General features: G+C 40.0%; 1 protein-coding gene across 1 annotated transcript in view; it reads left to right on the top strand.

Annotated features, from left to right (window-relative positions):
* The window catches only part of COL6A6 (collagen type VI alpha 6 chain), a 171,547-nt gene that overhangs the window by 111,326 nt on the left and 45,328 nt on the right, over nt 1-14,893 (top strand). Inside the window, exons 25-28 of the mRNA XM_043595423.1 lie at nt 2,948-3,010; nt 3,800-3,850; nt 5,955-5,990; nt 6,715-6,777. Coding sequence (XP_043451358.1) covers nt 2,948-3,010; nt 3,800-3,850; nt 5,955-5,990; nt 6,715-6,777 — 213 coding nt within the window. The remainder of the gene's footprint in view (nt 1-2,947; nt 3,011-3,799; nt 3,851-5,954; nt 5,991-6,714; nt 6,778-14,893) is intronic.

The following is a 14,893-nucleotide window of genomic DNA, read 5'->3' as shown; positions in this document are numbered from 1 at the left end:
GGGTATTAACCACCAGTATAGGACTGATTGAAGCTGGGTATTTGTTTTCAATGATAGGAGAGACCGTCTGAGCAGAGAGAAAGGAGAAGATTGAAGATGTCAGAGTAGGTAATTAATGGGGAAATTTCTTGACACAGAGGGTGAGAATGAGAACATGAGAAGAGAGGCTAGCTTTGTTATGGAGAACTGCTAAGAAGGGCTGAAGTGATGGAGGCCAGCGGTCAAGTTGTAAGGACTATTGACTGGAGGGCGAAATATGAGATATGTGGATGACAGGGATAATCAACTCCAACAGGAAAGGATTGCTAGAGCATGCAGTGTAGCAATAGTGCTCTGGAAAGGAAAGTTTGGAACAGAAACAATGCTGCCTTCTTGCCCTTGGGGAAGGTTGCAGGGGAAGTGGTGTCACTGATGAGAACCAATTATCTTACAATGAGGTAGGATGTGTGTTTGTGTGCAGCTTCATGGATGCATAGAGGTTTGCTTGTGAGAAGAAAGCAATCCATTGGATGAAACAAAAGGGACCAGGAGATAGGTCGGCAGGAATGGAGAGCTCCTTGGGCCAGTTATAGGTGAGAGTGTGGAAGGAGATAGATAGGAGCAGGGTAGCTGTGCCCAAAAGATCATTATTAATAACAGGGACTTTTAAAGACGAAGAGCCAAGAATTTGGAAATAAGTACCCTCAAAGCAAACCCAAATCCTTTGGGAAGTCCCAAGATAAATTGAGTCCTCTGGATTCATTGTTAACTGAGATGAGCCCTGAACACTTACTCCTACCTTACAACAATAAGCCCAAGTACCCAGGGACACAAGCAACTTACTGGTTAATTCTGGGCTCAACACCTGACTGTACCAATAGTAAAAGTGACCCCGTTCAAGCCATTTGGCTTCCCTTGTTTCTGTACCTTAAAGCAGATGTTCTCAAATTTCACTGTGTATAAGAATCAGCGGAGGGGCACCTGGTGGTTCAGTCAGTTAAGCGTCCAACTTCAGCTTAGGTCATGATCTCACAGCTTGTGAGTTCCAGCCCTACCTTGGGCTCTGTGCTGACAGCTCTGAGCCTGGAGCCTGCTTCAGATTCTGTTTTCATCTCTCTCTCTGCCCCTTCTTGGCTCATGCTTGCTCGCTCGCTCTCTCTCAAAAATAAACATTAAAAAAAAAAAAAATCAGCAGAGAAGCTTATTTAAATAGGCATATTCTTGGGCTCTAATACGAGAGACCATACCAGTGGAGTCCAGGAATTTCCTTTGCATGTGGACCTGAGGTAGTTGTGAGGCAGGTGGCCCCAGAGCCAACTTTAAGAACCACTACCCTGAAAGAAAGGTGATCTTCTGCTTCCCAGCCATGGAACCCAACTCTGTATTACTCTGAGTTCAGTGCTAGTGGACATTTGTCCATTTGCACTTCTCACACTTAACTGGTTGCCTTTCTGTCTTTAAAAATGACTTAACCACTCCCACTCCCAAAGTGTGGGCTGGGTACATTTCCACACTCCTTTCTAAAGAGTACATTATGGGAAAGACAGGGAATGACTAGATAGTGGAGAAACGTGACCAACACTACCTCAGCCAAATGGTCAAGGTTAACATCAATAGTGATAGCCATGTTGATAGAATGTTCTCTTGTTATGTTTTTTTTTTTTTAATGTTTTTTATTTATTTTTGAGACAGAGAGAGAGAGAACATGAACGGGGGAGGGGCAGAGAGAGAGGGAGACACAGAATCGGAAACAGGCTCCAGGCTCTGAGCCATCAGCCCAGAGCCCGACACGGGGCTCAAACTCGCGGACCGCAAGATCGTGACCTGAGCCGAAATCGGATGCTTAACCGACTGAGCCACCCAGGCGCCCCTCTTGTTATGTTTTAATGAGAATGGCACTTTACCTCTGTGATCTTTACCCCCTAAACCCATAAAATCCACCGTAATCATGAGAAAGACCCCAGTTGAGGGACATTCTACAGAATACCTCAGCAGTACTCCTCAAAACCATCAAGGTCCTCAAAAACAAGGAAAATCCGATAAACTGTGTCACAGTCTAAAGGAACTTAAGACATGATAGGGTATCTTGGATAGGATCCTGGAAGACAAAAAGGATATTAGGTAAAAACTTAAAAAAAAAAAAAAAAGCTGAATAAAGTATGGGCTTTAGTTAATAAGAAAGAATCAGTATTCATTTATGCATTGTGATAAATGGGCCCTACTAATGTAACTAATATAATGCTAACAATAGGGGAAGCTAGATGTGGAGTGTATACAAACTCTCTGTACTACCTTGCCATTTATGTAAATCTAAAATCTAACATCTTTTTTCTTTCCTTTCTTTTTTTTTTTTTTTTTTTTTTTTTAAGAAAAGGAGTTAACCTTCTTTTGTAGAGCTGTGTTAACTTTCCCAAGTAGCTGGACTTTACTCAACATAATCCTGAGATTGATTTATAACCCACAGTAGATGGTCTACTAGTCAGAAGTCAGAAACAATTGCCATGAATGTCGTGCTAACTTGGTTATCTTGATTAGCACTTAAAACTAGATTAAGAAGTCTCTTGTCTTTGCAGCAGCCAGATGATTTGATGGATCATCTTGGAAAACAGTTTTGTTAATTTTTTAAAACAGTACAGAGCTTCTTCTTTGACTCATGGTAAGACATTTCCAAGGGTGCGGTTCATGGTACTGAGCTGCCAAGATGGCAACTTGCACTAAACAGTGTATCAGTCTTGCTGGGACTTCGTTCGTCAATGTAGGAGACCTCACTAGCCAACAACAGCCAATTCCTTGCATTGCTTATACAACTCGCAGTCCTGACCACAAAGCCATTGTCACTGTGTTCGGTACAATGACATGGATGCAGTTGTATAACTAACTATTATCTTAGTACCGTCACTGCTCATTTCCTTTATAAAAAAATAATAACAAGCCTGACAAAGACACATTTCACTGTTTTGTTTGACAGGGAGAACCTGGAGATTTGGGAGAAAGAGGACCTATTGGCCTCCCCGGTCCTCGAGGCTTGCCGGTTTGTATTTGATCCCTACTTTTGACGTGGCCCTTGGAATCTTTTATTTCAATAGATATCACGTATGGTTCTCTGGGGCATGTATTAAAGATACCACCCAAGTCTAGCTTTTAGCTTTCCAGAAACTGAGATATTATCCTAAACTTGGATTAGTTCCTTTCCTAAGGTGGCCACTTGCCCGTACCAAACACCCTGGCCAGGATGCTTTTAAAACCAAATGATAAACTGGACAAAAATGTGTCTTGAGCATCCCCGTAACCCTTCTTCTATCCTTTCCGCCCATCAGAACCTGTTCATCAGAAACCCAGCCCACCCTCCCCCAGAGCTCAGGACTTGTCGCAAAGACCTTCTGCAAGGGTCTGACAGTAGCCATTGACTAAGAATTTAGAAGGCCTTATTTTCATCTAGCAAACTGAAAATGGATTAGAGCTGAGGTGTCAAAAATACAGGTGTTAAACAGAAGCACCACTACCTCCTTTTATTGACATGACTGTATGCCTCAAATTTTCTCATTCGGTCCTCATAATAACATCATGAGTGGTTATAACTTTTAGTTCCACTTTACAGATGAAACAAGTGAGACTAAGGGACAGTGCACGGTCTATATCTGTCACTGAGAGTTATCTTTAGTGCTACTATCACCAAATGTCAGTGGCCAGCTCCAGAGGAAGTATCCTGCTTCCTAACTTCTCCTAATCAAACCAAAAACCGCGTGTCTTGTTTTCTTGTGGATAAGCCTGCCTCCAGTCTGTAGTCTGGGATGTTTGTAGTTAATGCCTTTGTTTACAGGGCGATGATGGCCCTCCAGGTTATGGCAGCATTGGAAGGAAAGGAGCAAAGGTAAGACATATTGACTGGAAGCTGAAAATTTTCATTTATTTTTTGTGCTTTTTTTAGTTTTGTTGGTTTTTTTTGTTTTGTTTTGTTTTGTTACATTTAAGAGGGAAAAAAAGCAGTGAATAGGGCAGTCTTGGATATTTAGAGATGGATTTTGATAACTTATTTGCTGATATCCCTTGGAGAATGTGGTAGAAGAAAATACAATTTGATGGTTTAAGGCACAGGCAACAATTGAAACTTGAAATTAATTTTCTGTTCTCTGTAGAGATGTGCGGCCAGGGCCTGACTTTTTACAGCCTGAACAGTGCCTCTAATCTTAGCAGCTCTGTGCTCGAGTTTACTCAGGGAGGCATTCCCAAATTTGTTCTCGTAATCTGTTTAACCATTAGTGAGACATTTCACGGGGCTTTTTTAACGTGCATTGAGCCAAGCAATAACTCAAAAATAAAAACTTTTAACTTTGTATCAGAATTATAACTTTATATTTTGAATATTTAAGGATCTGGAAGTAAGATAAATTTACAAAACCAGTGATTTCTGTATATAAATAATAACCACCTAGAAATCATAATAACAGTATCCACAAAAACATTATGTAGTTAAGAATATCCCTTCTGCAAAATATTTGAGACCTATGACAAATAATTACTGAAATATAAAACTTTACTAAATGGAGACATACCAAAGTCTTGTTGGAAAGTCTAAAACATTATAAAGGATCAATTAATTCCAAGTGAAATCCCACTAGGAATGATTCAAGAGACTGTCTGGAAAAATAAACCCTAAAAAGCTAAAATATCTTTGAAAAAAAAATCACTAATGAATGAGGCATTTCCAGTGAAATTTTCTTTACAGAATAATTGAAAACAATCTCAATATCTGATAAAAGAGAAATATTAAGTAGCTAATAGCATTAGAATATTCACCCTCTTTAAAATGAATATATATGAAGTATGTAGTTATGTAAAAAATTAGAAAAGAATACTTATCCCAGTTATGCTAAAAAATGCATTTTGAAGGGCTTAAAGAAAAAATGACTAGGGGCACCTGAGTGGCTCAGTTTGTTGAGCGCCGACTTCGGCTCAAACTATGATCTCACAGTTGGTGGGTTTGAGCCTCACATCGGGCTCTGTGCTGACAGCTCAGAGACTGGAGCCTGCCTGATTCAGATTCTGTGTTTCTCTCCCTTTCTGCCCCTCCCCTGCTTGTGCTCTGTCTCTCAAAAATAAATAAACATTAAAAAATTTTTTTAATTAAAAAAATAATAAAATAGGACAAAATATTTTTTTAACTTTTTTTAATGTTTATTTTTGAGAGCAAGAGAGAGAGAGACAGAGCATGAGCAGGGGAGGGGCAGAGAGAGAGGGAGACACATGTCTGAAGCCGGCTCCAGGCTCTGAGCTGTCAGCACAGAACCCGACGCAGGGCTCGAACTCGTCAACTGTGAGATCATGACCTGAGCTGAAGGTGGATGCTTAACCGACTGAGCCACCCAGGCGCCCTAAAAATAAGAAAACAGGGCAAACCATTTCTAACGGTTAGTTCTGGGTAGTGAGATTTGAGTAATTTTTCTTCTTTCCATTCTTTTCTATTTTATATATGTTTGAGGAGATACTACATTTAATAATCAGAAAATAAACTTCAGTTTAAATCATTGTTTTTTCATCAAGTGGGGATTATCAGACATCCTCAATTATAGTCTATGGACTAAGTAAGGTAAACAGGGAACCAGAAAACAAATGATCACATTTAAACTCTAGGTTTCCCAAATTTCTCCATTGAAATATGTTCTAAGAGGACTATTTCAGAGACACTCGGCCATATTACCAGCTATCTGTTATGTATCTCCAGTAGAAGGAGAGCTGCTTTATAATTCCTCAGATGTGTGCATTTATCCACTTAGGTTGTCATGATATTTTGGTACAGTTTAATTTAGAAATTGGAGCTAGTTTCTCAAGTAATGTTGTACATTTTCATTTATAGTTGTTTTGGCCCTTGGCTGATTCAGAGATACTAAAACCAAATGAGGCAGCAGGCAAAATCAAAGTCAGGGCAAACCTACATCAGTGATACGTATATTAATTTTCCATACTGTTAATTATAGGGGCAAGAAGGATTTCCTGGAGAAAGTGGACCTAAGGTACCGTGCACTTCATATTAAGTAGAGATCAATCAGAAATACTCCTGAGGCTGTGAAATGTATCCTAGGATGATAGAAGAATAATGATCAATGAATAAAAAGAAACCTTTATGAGGAAAAGGGGGGAGAGAGAGAAGCAGGCTTTTTTTTAAAATTTCATTTCTAGTTTTTAAATTCATAAGTAAAGGGAAAAAAATCACCTTTATTTTTCTTCTCACATGGACTCCTTCCCCTCTATCATAATGTGTTTTCTTCTTGGCTCAAAGGAAAGTAAATTGTAAAGAAACCCAAAACCTGCCTTCACCTGGCTCGGTTTTTCCAATGTGATTATAAATCACCTTCTGATAATAAGTTAGTAATGATGCCCTCTACCTTAAAGCTTTCACTTTTGCTAGAAACATTTAGTGAGTTCAGTAAATGCCAAGTTCTGTGATTCGATCAGGGAGCAGAATAAAAAGCACGGACAGTTCATGTCTCTGAGCTGACTGTGTTGTGGCTGGAAAGAGGGAGGCAGAGTAAAACAATGAAGCAGGCCTGTGCTGTGTAGAGAGCCATAAAACGGGGGAGGGGAGAAAGGAGGAGGGGGAGGGCAGACACTTCAGAGAAGACTCTTGAAGATTAAAATGTATATGAAAAATGTCTTCATGTTGGAATCTGTTTAAAAACACATTGAGATGTGGCTCTTGGATTTTAATTACCATTTTATTTTTCTGAACTTAATTAGGGTGAGACTGGGGACCGTGGTGGTCCAGGAGAAACTGGACCCAAAGGAGCCAGAGGCAAAACGGTGAGCATCTTAGATTCCAAGGTCTTACAACCTCGGCTACTTTGGGAAGTCCTTCCCATGCTTTTATACTCATTTGACTTGTTACTTGTTCCTCAAGACTTGCAAAATGTTCCTCAAGACTTGCAAAATGTGTGTGTGTGTGTGTGTGTGTGTGTGTGTGTGTGTGTGTGTGTTGTTAAGGCATACCTGGGGAAGGAAATGGATATATGACTCCTCCTTCAATGCCAGCAAGAAGGCAAAGACGTATATGCTCTTAGTGAACAAGTTCACCCATTCTGGCTGCCAACGTACCATTCTTTTTTTTTTTTTTTTTAAAGTTTATTTTTGAGAGAGAGAGAGAGAGAGAGAGAGACAGTGTGAGTGAGGGAGGGGAAGAAAGAGAGGGAGACACAGAATCTGAAGCAGGCTCCAGGCTCTGAGCTGTCAGCACAGAGCCCGACGTGGGGCTTGAACTCATGAACCGTGAGAGATCATGACCTGAGCTGAAGTCAGACACTTAACCAACTGAGCCACCCAGGCGCCCCTTCATTCTTAACACTGGAAATAAGACTTTGTTATAGGAATCCTTGTAGTCAAAAATTTGCACTGGAAAATATGGTCAGTTTCATCCTGTCTCCCTGGCAGATTTAGTGCAGCCTAAGGCCCGTTGGCGTCTTGTTCTTCGCTATTAAGGTTTTGTTAAACTGCTTTTGATGAGGTATTTAGCTTAATACCCATTTAGCTTAAGAGAGTATGTCTTAATTTTTATGAAAAAGTGTTTACACTTTTTCATAAATGAAGGGACTGAATATGTCCTTATTATTCCATAGGGGGACTTGGAAATTTCCTAATGTCTTGTGTCCAGCATAGCTCATAGGCATTGGCATATTTGGGTTCCAGCGGGTTAAGAATGGATTTTTGCATTGGTTGACTTTTTATATCTCCACTGGGTATAAATGACGTGGCTGCTTTGAGAAAGAGACATTCTTCTGATCATTGTCTCTCAATAAATTTCTTTGTTTTTTTTTCTTCACAGCACTGACTGGGTAAACTGATCTTAACACCATATTAATTAACAGGAAAAGAAAAACAAAGTCTGATATAACTTGATACTTGAGGTGGTTTTCCAGTTTTGTCACTGTGGTTAATTTTATCCTGATCTGAATTTTTATTAAGCACAACAGCTTTATGTACAGAGATTGGGTTTTTTTTAGGAAAAAAACTGTTTAATTGCCTGCTCTTCTAAGGGATTGTGTGGTGGCTTGTATGCTCTCCTATGTGTTCATTCTCTTTTGCATTACACTTGGCCATTTCTACCTCTATGACTCTCCAGGATTTTAAAATTTTTATTGAAATACAATTGATATACAATATTATATTAGTTTCAGGTGTGCAACATAGAAATTACATAGATCACAAAGTGCTCACCATGATGTATAGTCACCATCTGTCACCATGTATTATTACAATATTATTGATCATATTTCCTCTGCTGTACTTTTCATCCCTATGACATATTTATTTTATAACCGGAAGTCTACCTCTTAAGCCCCTTCACCCACTTCACCCACCCCTCCACCCACCTCCCCTCTGGCAACCACCAATTTGGTTGTCCCTTCTATCCATGAGTCTATTTCTGCTTCTGCTGTTGTTTCTTTGTTCATTTGTGTTATTTTTTTAGATTCTACATATAAGTGAAATCATATGGTATTTGTCTTTCTCTGACTTACTTCACTTAGCATAATAACCTAGAGTCTATCCATGTTGCCACAAATGGCAAGATTTTATTCTTTTTATGATTAACATTCCACTGCAATATATATCCCATCTTCTTTATCCATTCATCTGTTGATTGACACTTAACATTGCTAAGGATATTTATCTTTTCAGATTACTGTTTTTATTTTCTTTGAGTAAACATTCAGAAGTGGAATTGCTGGGTCATATTGTGTTTCTATTTTTGATATTTTGAGGAACCTCCATACTGTCTGCAACAATTTACATTTCTACCAGCAGTATACCACGGCTCCCTTTTCTCCACATCCTTGGCAAACTCTTGTTATTTCTTATCTTTTTGAATCTAGCCTTTCTGGTAGGTGTAAAGTGATATCTCACTGTGGTTTTGATAGTCTTTTCCCTGATGATGAATGCTGTTGAGCAGATTTTCATGAGTCTGTTGGCCATCTGTATGTCATTTTAGAAAAATAGGGGCGCCTGGGTGGCGCAGTCGGTTAAGCGTCCGACTTCAGCCAGGTCACGATCTCGCGGTCCGTGAGTTCGAGCCCCGGGTCAGGCTCTGGGCTGATGGCTCAGAGCCTGGAGCCTGTTTCCGATTCTGTGTCTCCCTCTCTCTCTGCCCCTCCCCCATTCATGCTCTGTCTCTCTCTGTCCCAAAAATAAATAAACGTTGAAAAAAAAAATTAAAAAAAAAAAAAGAAAAATAGCTGTTCAACTCCTCTGCCCGTTTTTTGATCAGATTTGTTTGTGTGTGTGTGTGTGTGTGCATGTGTGCGTATCACATCTTTATCCATTTGTCTACTGATAGACACTTAGGTTGCTTCCAAATCTTGGCTGCTGTAAATAACGCTACAGTAGTGGCGCCTGGGTGGCTCAGTCGGTTGAGCATCCAACTTCGGCTTAGGTCCTGATCTTGCAGTCTGTGAATTCAAGCCTCACATCGGGCTCACTGCTATCAGTGTGGAGCCTGCTTCAGATCCCCTGTCTCCACCCGCCCCCCCCTCCTCCGCCTTCTCTCTCTACCCCTCCCTCCCTCTTTCTCAAAAAGAAATAAACATTAAAAAAATAATGCTGCAATAAATACAGGAGTGCATATACCTTTTCAAATTAACATTTTCATTTTCTTTGGGTAAGCATCCGTGAATTACTGGGCCATATGGTATTTCTATTTTTAATTTTTTGAGGAACCTCTCTACTGTTCCCTACAGTGGCCGCACCAATTTACATTTCCACCAACAGTACACCAGCGTTCCTTTTTCTCCACATCTTCTCCAACCAAAACTTGTCGTTTCTTGTGTTTTTGATTTTAGGCATTCTGACAGATGTGAGGTGATATCTCCTAGTGGTTATAATTTGCATTTCCCTGATGATGACTGATGTTGAGCATCTTTTCACATGTCTGTTGGCCATCTGTATGTTTTCTTTGGAAAAATGCCTATTTGAGTTCTCTGCCATTTTTTTTTTTACCAGATTGTGTGTGTGTGTGTGTGTGTGTGTGTGTGTGTGTGTGTGTTGAGTTGTATGCCTTCTTTATATATTTTGGATATTAACTCCTAATTGGATATACCTTTTGCAAATATTTTCTTTCGTTCAGTAAGGTTGCCTTTTCATTTTGTTGGTGGTTTCCTTCATTGCACGAAAGCTCTTTAGTTTGATAATAGTCTCATTTATTTTTGCTTTTGTTTCCCTTGCACGAGGAGACAGATCCAGATTAGTGCCTATGTTTTCTTTGAGGAGTTTTATGATTTCAAGTTTTACATTCAGGTCCTTAATCCATTTTGAGTTTATGTTTGTGTATAAGAAAGTGGTCTGCTTTCATTCTTTTGCTTGTAGCTGTCCAATTTTCCCAGCATCATGTGTTGAAAAGACTGTCTTTTCCATATTGTATATTCTTGCCTCCTTTGTCGTAGATTAATTGACCATATAAGCATAGATGTATTTCTGGGTTTTCCATTCTTTTGTATTGATCTATGTGTCTGTTTCTGTGCCAGTATCATACCATTTTGATTACTATAGCTTTGTAGTATATCTTGAAATCTGACATTGTGATACCTCCAACTTTATTTTTCTTTCTCAAAATTGCTTTGGGTATTCAGGGTCTTTTATGGTTCCATATAAATTTTAGGATTACTTATTCTAGTTCTGTAAAAAATACCACTGGTATTTTGATAGGGATTGCACTGAATCTGTAGATTGCTTTGGGTAGTATGAACATTTTTAACAATATGAATTCTTCTAGTCCATGAGCATAGGATATCTTTCTACTTCCTTGTGTTTTCATTTTCTTTCATCAGTGTCCTATAGTTTTCATAGTATAGGTCTTTCACCTACTTGGTTAAATTTATTCCAGGGCATTTTATTCTTCTTGGTGCAATTACAAATGTGATTTTTTTTCCCTTAATTTTTCTTGCTGCTACTTTGTTATTAGTGTACAGAAATGCAAGGGATTTCTTATATTTTGTATCCTGTGACTTTACTGAATTCCTTTATTTTCATAGTTTTCTGATGGACTCATTAGGGTTTTCTGTATATAATGTCATCTGCAGATAGTGACAATTTTACTTCTTCCTTACCAATTTGGAGTGCCTTTTATTTCTTGTGTGATTGCTGCAGCTCAGATTTCCAGTACTATGTTGGAAAAGGTGGTGAGAGTGGACATCCTTGTCTTGTTCCTGATCTCAGAAGAAATGCTTTCAATTTTGTACCACTGAATATGATGTTAGCTATAGATTTTTCATATAAGGATTTTATTATGTTGAGGCAGCTTCCCTCTAAACTTATTTTGTTGAGAGTTTTTGTCATGAATGGATGCTGGGATTTTGTCAAAGCTTTTTCTGCATCTATTGAGATGAGCATATGATTTTAGTCTTCATTTCATTAATGTGTTGTCTTGATCCAACAACTTGATTTATTTTATTTGTGGGTATTGAACCTGTCTCACACCCTGGAATAAATCCCACTTGACTGTGGTGGATGACCTTTATAATGTATTGCTAAATTAGAATTGCTAATAGTTTGTTGAGAATTTTTGCATCTATATTCATCAGGGATATTGGCCTGTAATTTTCTTTGCTTGTAGTGGGTTTCCCCCCCACACCCCAATTTTGGTATAAAGGTAATGCTGCCCTCATAGAATGAATTTGGAAGTTTTCCTTCCTCTTTGTGTTTTGGAATAGTTTGAGAAAGGTAGGTATTAAATCTTCTTCAGATGTTTGGTAGAATTCACCTGTGAAGCCATCTGGTCCTGGATTTTTGTTTGTTATAAGTTTTTTTTTTTTAATTAACAATTCAATTTCATTACTGATAATTGGTCTGTTCAGATTTTCTTTTTTGATTCAGTCTTGGAAACAATATGTTTCTAGGAATTTATTCATTTCTTCTAGGTTATCCAATTTGTTGGCATATAATTTTTCAGAGTAGTCTCTTTTGATCCTTTATACTTCTGTGCTGTCAATTCTACCTTGTCTCTTAATTCTAATTTAAGTCTTCTCTCTCTCTCTCTCTCTCTCTCTTTCCTTGATGGGTCTGGCGAAAGGTTTATCAATATTGTTTAGCTTTTCAAAGAACCAGCTCTTAGTTTCATTAATGTTTCCTATGATTTTTTTTTAGCCTCTATTTCACTTATTTTTGCTCTGGTCTTTATTATTTTCTTCTAACTTTGGGCTTTGTTTCTTCTTTTATTTTCTTGTTCCTTTAGGCATTGGTTAGATAATTTATTTGAGATTTTTCTCTTTTATTGAGGTAGCCCTGCATTGATATAAACTTCCCCCTTAGAACTGCTTTTACTGCAACCCAGAGACTTTGAACCATTGTGTTTCCATTTTCATTTGTTTCTAGGTATTTTTTTTTAACTATGCATGGTATGATTTCAATTCTTGTATACTTATGAAGGGCTGTTTTGTGACCCAGTATGTGATCTATCTTGGAGAATGTTCCATGTGCACTCGAGAAGAAAGTATATTCTGTTGCTTTGGGATGCAGACTTCTAAATATATCTGTCAAGTCCATCTGATCCAACGTATCATTCAGGGCCCTTGTTTCTTTATTGACTGTGTGTCTAGATGATCTATCCATTTCTGTAAGTGGAGTGTTAAAGTCCCCTGCAATTACCACATTCTTATCAATAAGGTTGCTTATGTTTGTGAGTAATTGTTTTATATATTTGGGGGCTCCCGTATTCGGTGCATAGACATTTATAATTGTTAGCTCTTCCTGATGGGTAGACCCTGTGATTATTATATAATGCCCTTCTTCATCTCTTGTTACAGCCTTTAATTTAAAGTCTAGTTTGTCTGATATAAGTATGGCTACTCCAGCTTTCTTTTGGCTTCCAGTCGCATGATAAATAGTTCTCCATCCCCTCACTCTCAATCTGAAGGGGTCCTCAGGTCTAAAATGAGTCTCTTGTAGACAGCAAATAGATGGGTCTTGTTTTTTTATCCATTCTGATACCCTATGTCTTTTGGTTGGCGCATTTAGTCCATTTACGTTCAGTGTTATGATAGAAAGATATGGTGTAGAGTCATTGTGATGTCCGTAGGTTTCATGCTTGTAGCAATGTCTCTGGTACTTTGTCTCACAGGACCCCCTTAGGATCTCTTGTAGGGCTGATTTAGTGGTGTCGAATTCCTTCAGTTTTTGTTTGTTTGGGAAGACCTTTATCTCTCCTTCTATTCTAAATGACAGACTTGCTGGATAAAGGATTCTCGGCTGCATATTTTTTTCTGTTCATCACATTGAAGATCTCCTGCCATTCCTTTCTGGCCTGCCAAGTTTCAGTAGAGAGATCGGTCACGAGTCTTATAGGTCTCCCTTTATATGTTGGAGCACGTTTATCTCTAGCTGCTTTCAGAATTTTCTCTTTATCCTTGTATTTTGCCAGTTGCACTATGATATGTCGTGCAGAAGATCAATTCAAGTTACGTCTGAAGGGAGTTCTCTGTGCCTCTTGGATTTCAATGCCTTTTTCCTTCCCCAGATCCGGGAAGTTCTCAGCTATTATTTCTTCAAGTACCCCTTCAGCACCTTTCCCTCTCTCCTCCTCTGGAATACTAATTATGCGTATATTATTTCTCTTTAGTGCATCACTTAGTTCTCTAATTTTCCCCTCATACTCCTGGATTTTTTTATCTCTCTTTTTCTCAGCTTCTTCTTTTTCCATAATTTTATCTTCTAGTTCACCTATTCTCTCCTCTGTCTCTTCAATCCGAGCCATAGTTGTCTCCATTTTATTTTGCAGTTCATTGATAGCATTTTTTAGCTCCTCCTGGCTGTTCCTTAGTCCCTTGATCTTTGTAGCAAGAGAGTCTCTGCTGTCCTTTATATTGTTTTCAAGCCCAGCGATTAATTTTATGACTATTATTCTAAATTCACTTTCTGTTATATTGTTGAAATCGTTTTTGATCAGTTCGTTAGCTGTTGTTATTTCCTGGACATTTTTTTGAGGGGAATTCTTCCGTTTCGTCCTTTTGGGTAGTCCCTGGAGTGGTGGGGAACTGCGGGGTACTTCCCCTGTGCTGTCTTGAATAACTTGCGTTGGTGGGTGGGGCCACAGTCAGACCTGATGTCTGCCCCCAGCCCACCGAGGGGGCCACAGTCAGACTAGTGTGTGCCTTCTCTTCCCCTCTCCTAGGGGCAGAATTCACTGTGGGGTGGCATGGCCCGTCTGGGCTACTTGCACACTGCCAGGCTTGTGGTGCTGGGGATCTGGCGTATTAGCTGGGGTGGATCTGCAAGGTGCACAGGGGTGGGAGGGGCAGGCTCAGCTCGCTTTTCCTTTGGAGATCCACTTCAGGAGGGCCCTGCGGCACCGGGAGGGAGTCAGACCCGCCGGAGGGATGGATCCGCAGAAGCACAGCGTTGGGTGTTTGCGAGGAGCAAGCAAGTTCCCTGGCAGGAACTGGTTCCCTTTGGGATTTTGGCTGGGGGATGGGCGAGGGAGATGGCGCTGGTGAGCGTCTTTGTTCCCTGCCAAGCTGAGCTCTGTCATCCGGGGCTCAACAACTCTCCCTCCTGTTGTCCTCCAGCCCTCCCGTTCTCTGAGCAGAGCTGTTAGCTTATAACCTTCCAGATGTCAAGTCCCGCTTGCTGTCAGAACACACTCTGTCTGGCCCCTCCGCTTTTGCCAGCCAGACTCGGGGGCTTTGCTTGGCCAGCAGGCTGCCCCTTTGCCCCGGCTCCCTCCCGCCAGTCCGTGGAGCGCGCACTGCCTTGCTGCCCTTCCTACCCTCTTCCGTGGGCCTCTCGTCTGCGCTTGGCTCCAGAGACTCCATTTTGCTAGTCTTCTGGCGGTTTTCTGGGTTATTTAGGCAGGTGTAGGTGGAATCTAAGTGATCAGCAGGACGCGTGGTGAGCCCAGTGTCCTCCTACGCCGCCATCTTCCCAGGATTCCCTCTAGGTA

Source organism: Prionailurus bengalensis, chromosome C2 (assembly GCF_016509475.1).
Source record: "Prionailurus bengalensis isolate Pbe53 chromosome C2, Fcat_Pben_1.1_paternal_pri, whole genome shotgun sequence".
In the NCBI taxonomy this organism is placed as follows: Eukaryota; Metazoa; Chordata; class Mammalia; order Carnivora; family Felidae; genus Prionailurus; species Prionailurus bengalensis.
This window is presented reverse-complemented; position numbering and strand designations above follow the sequence as displayed.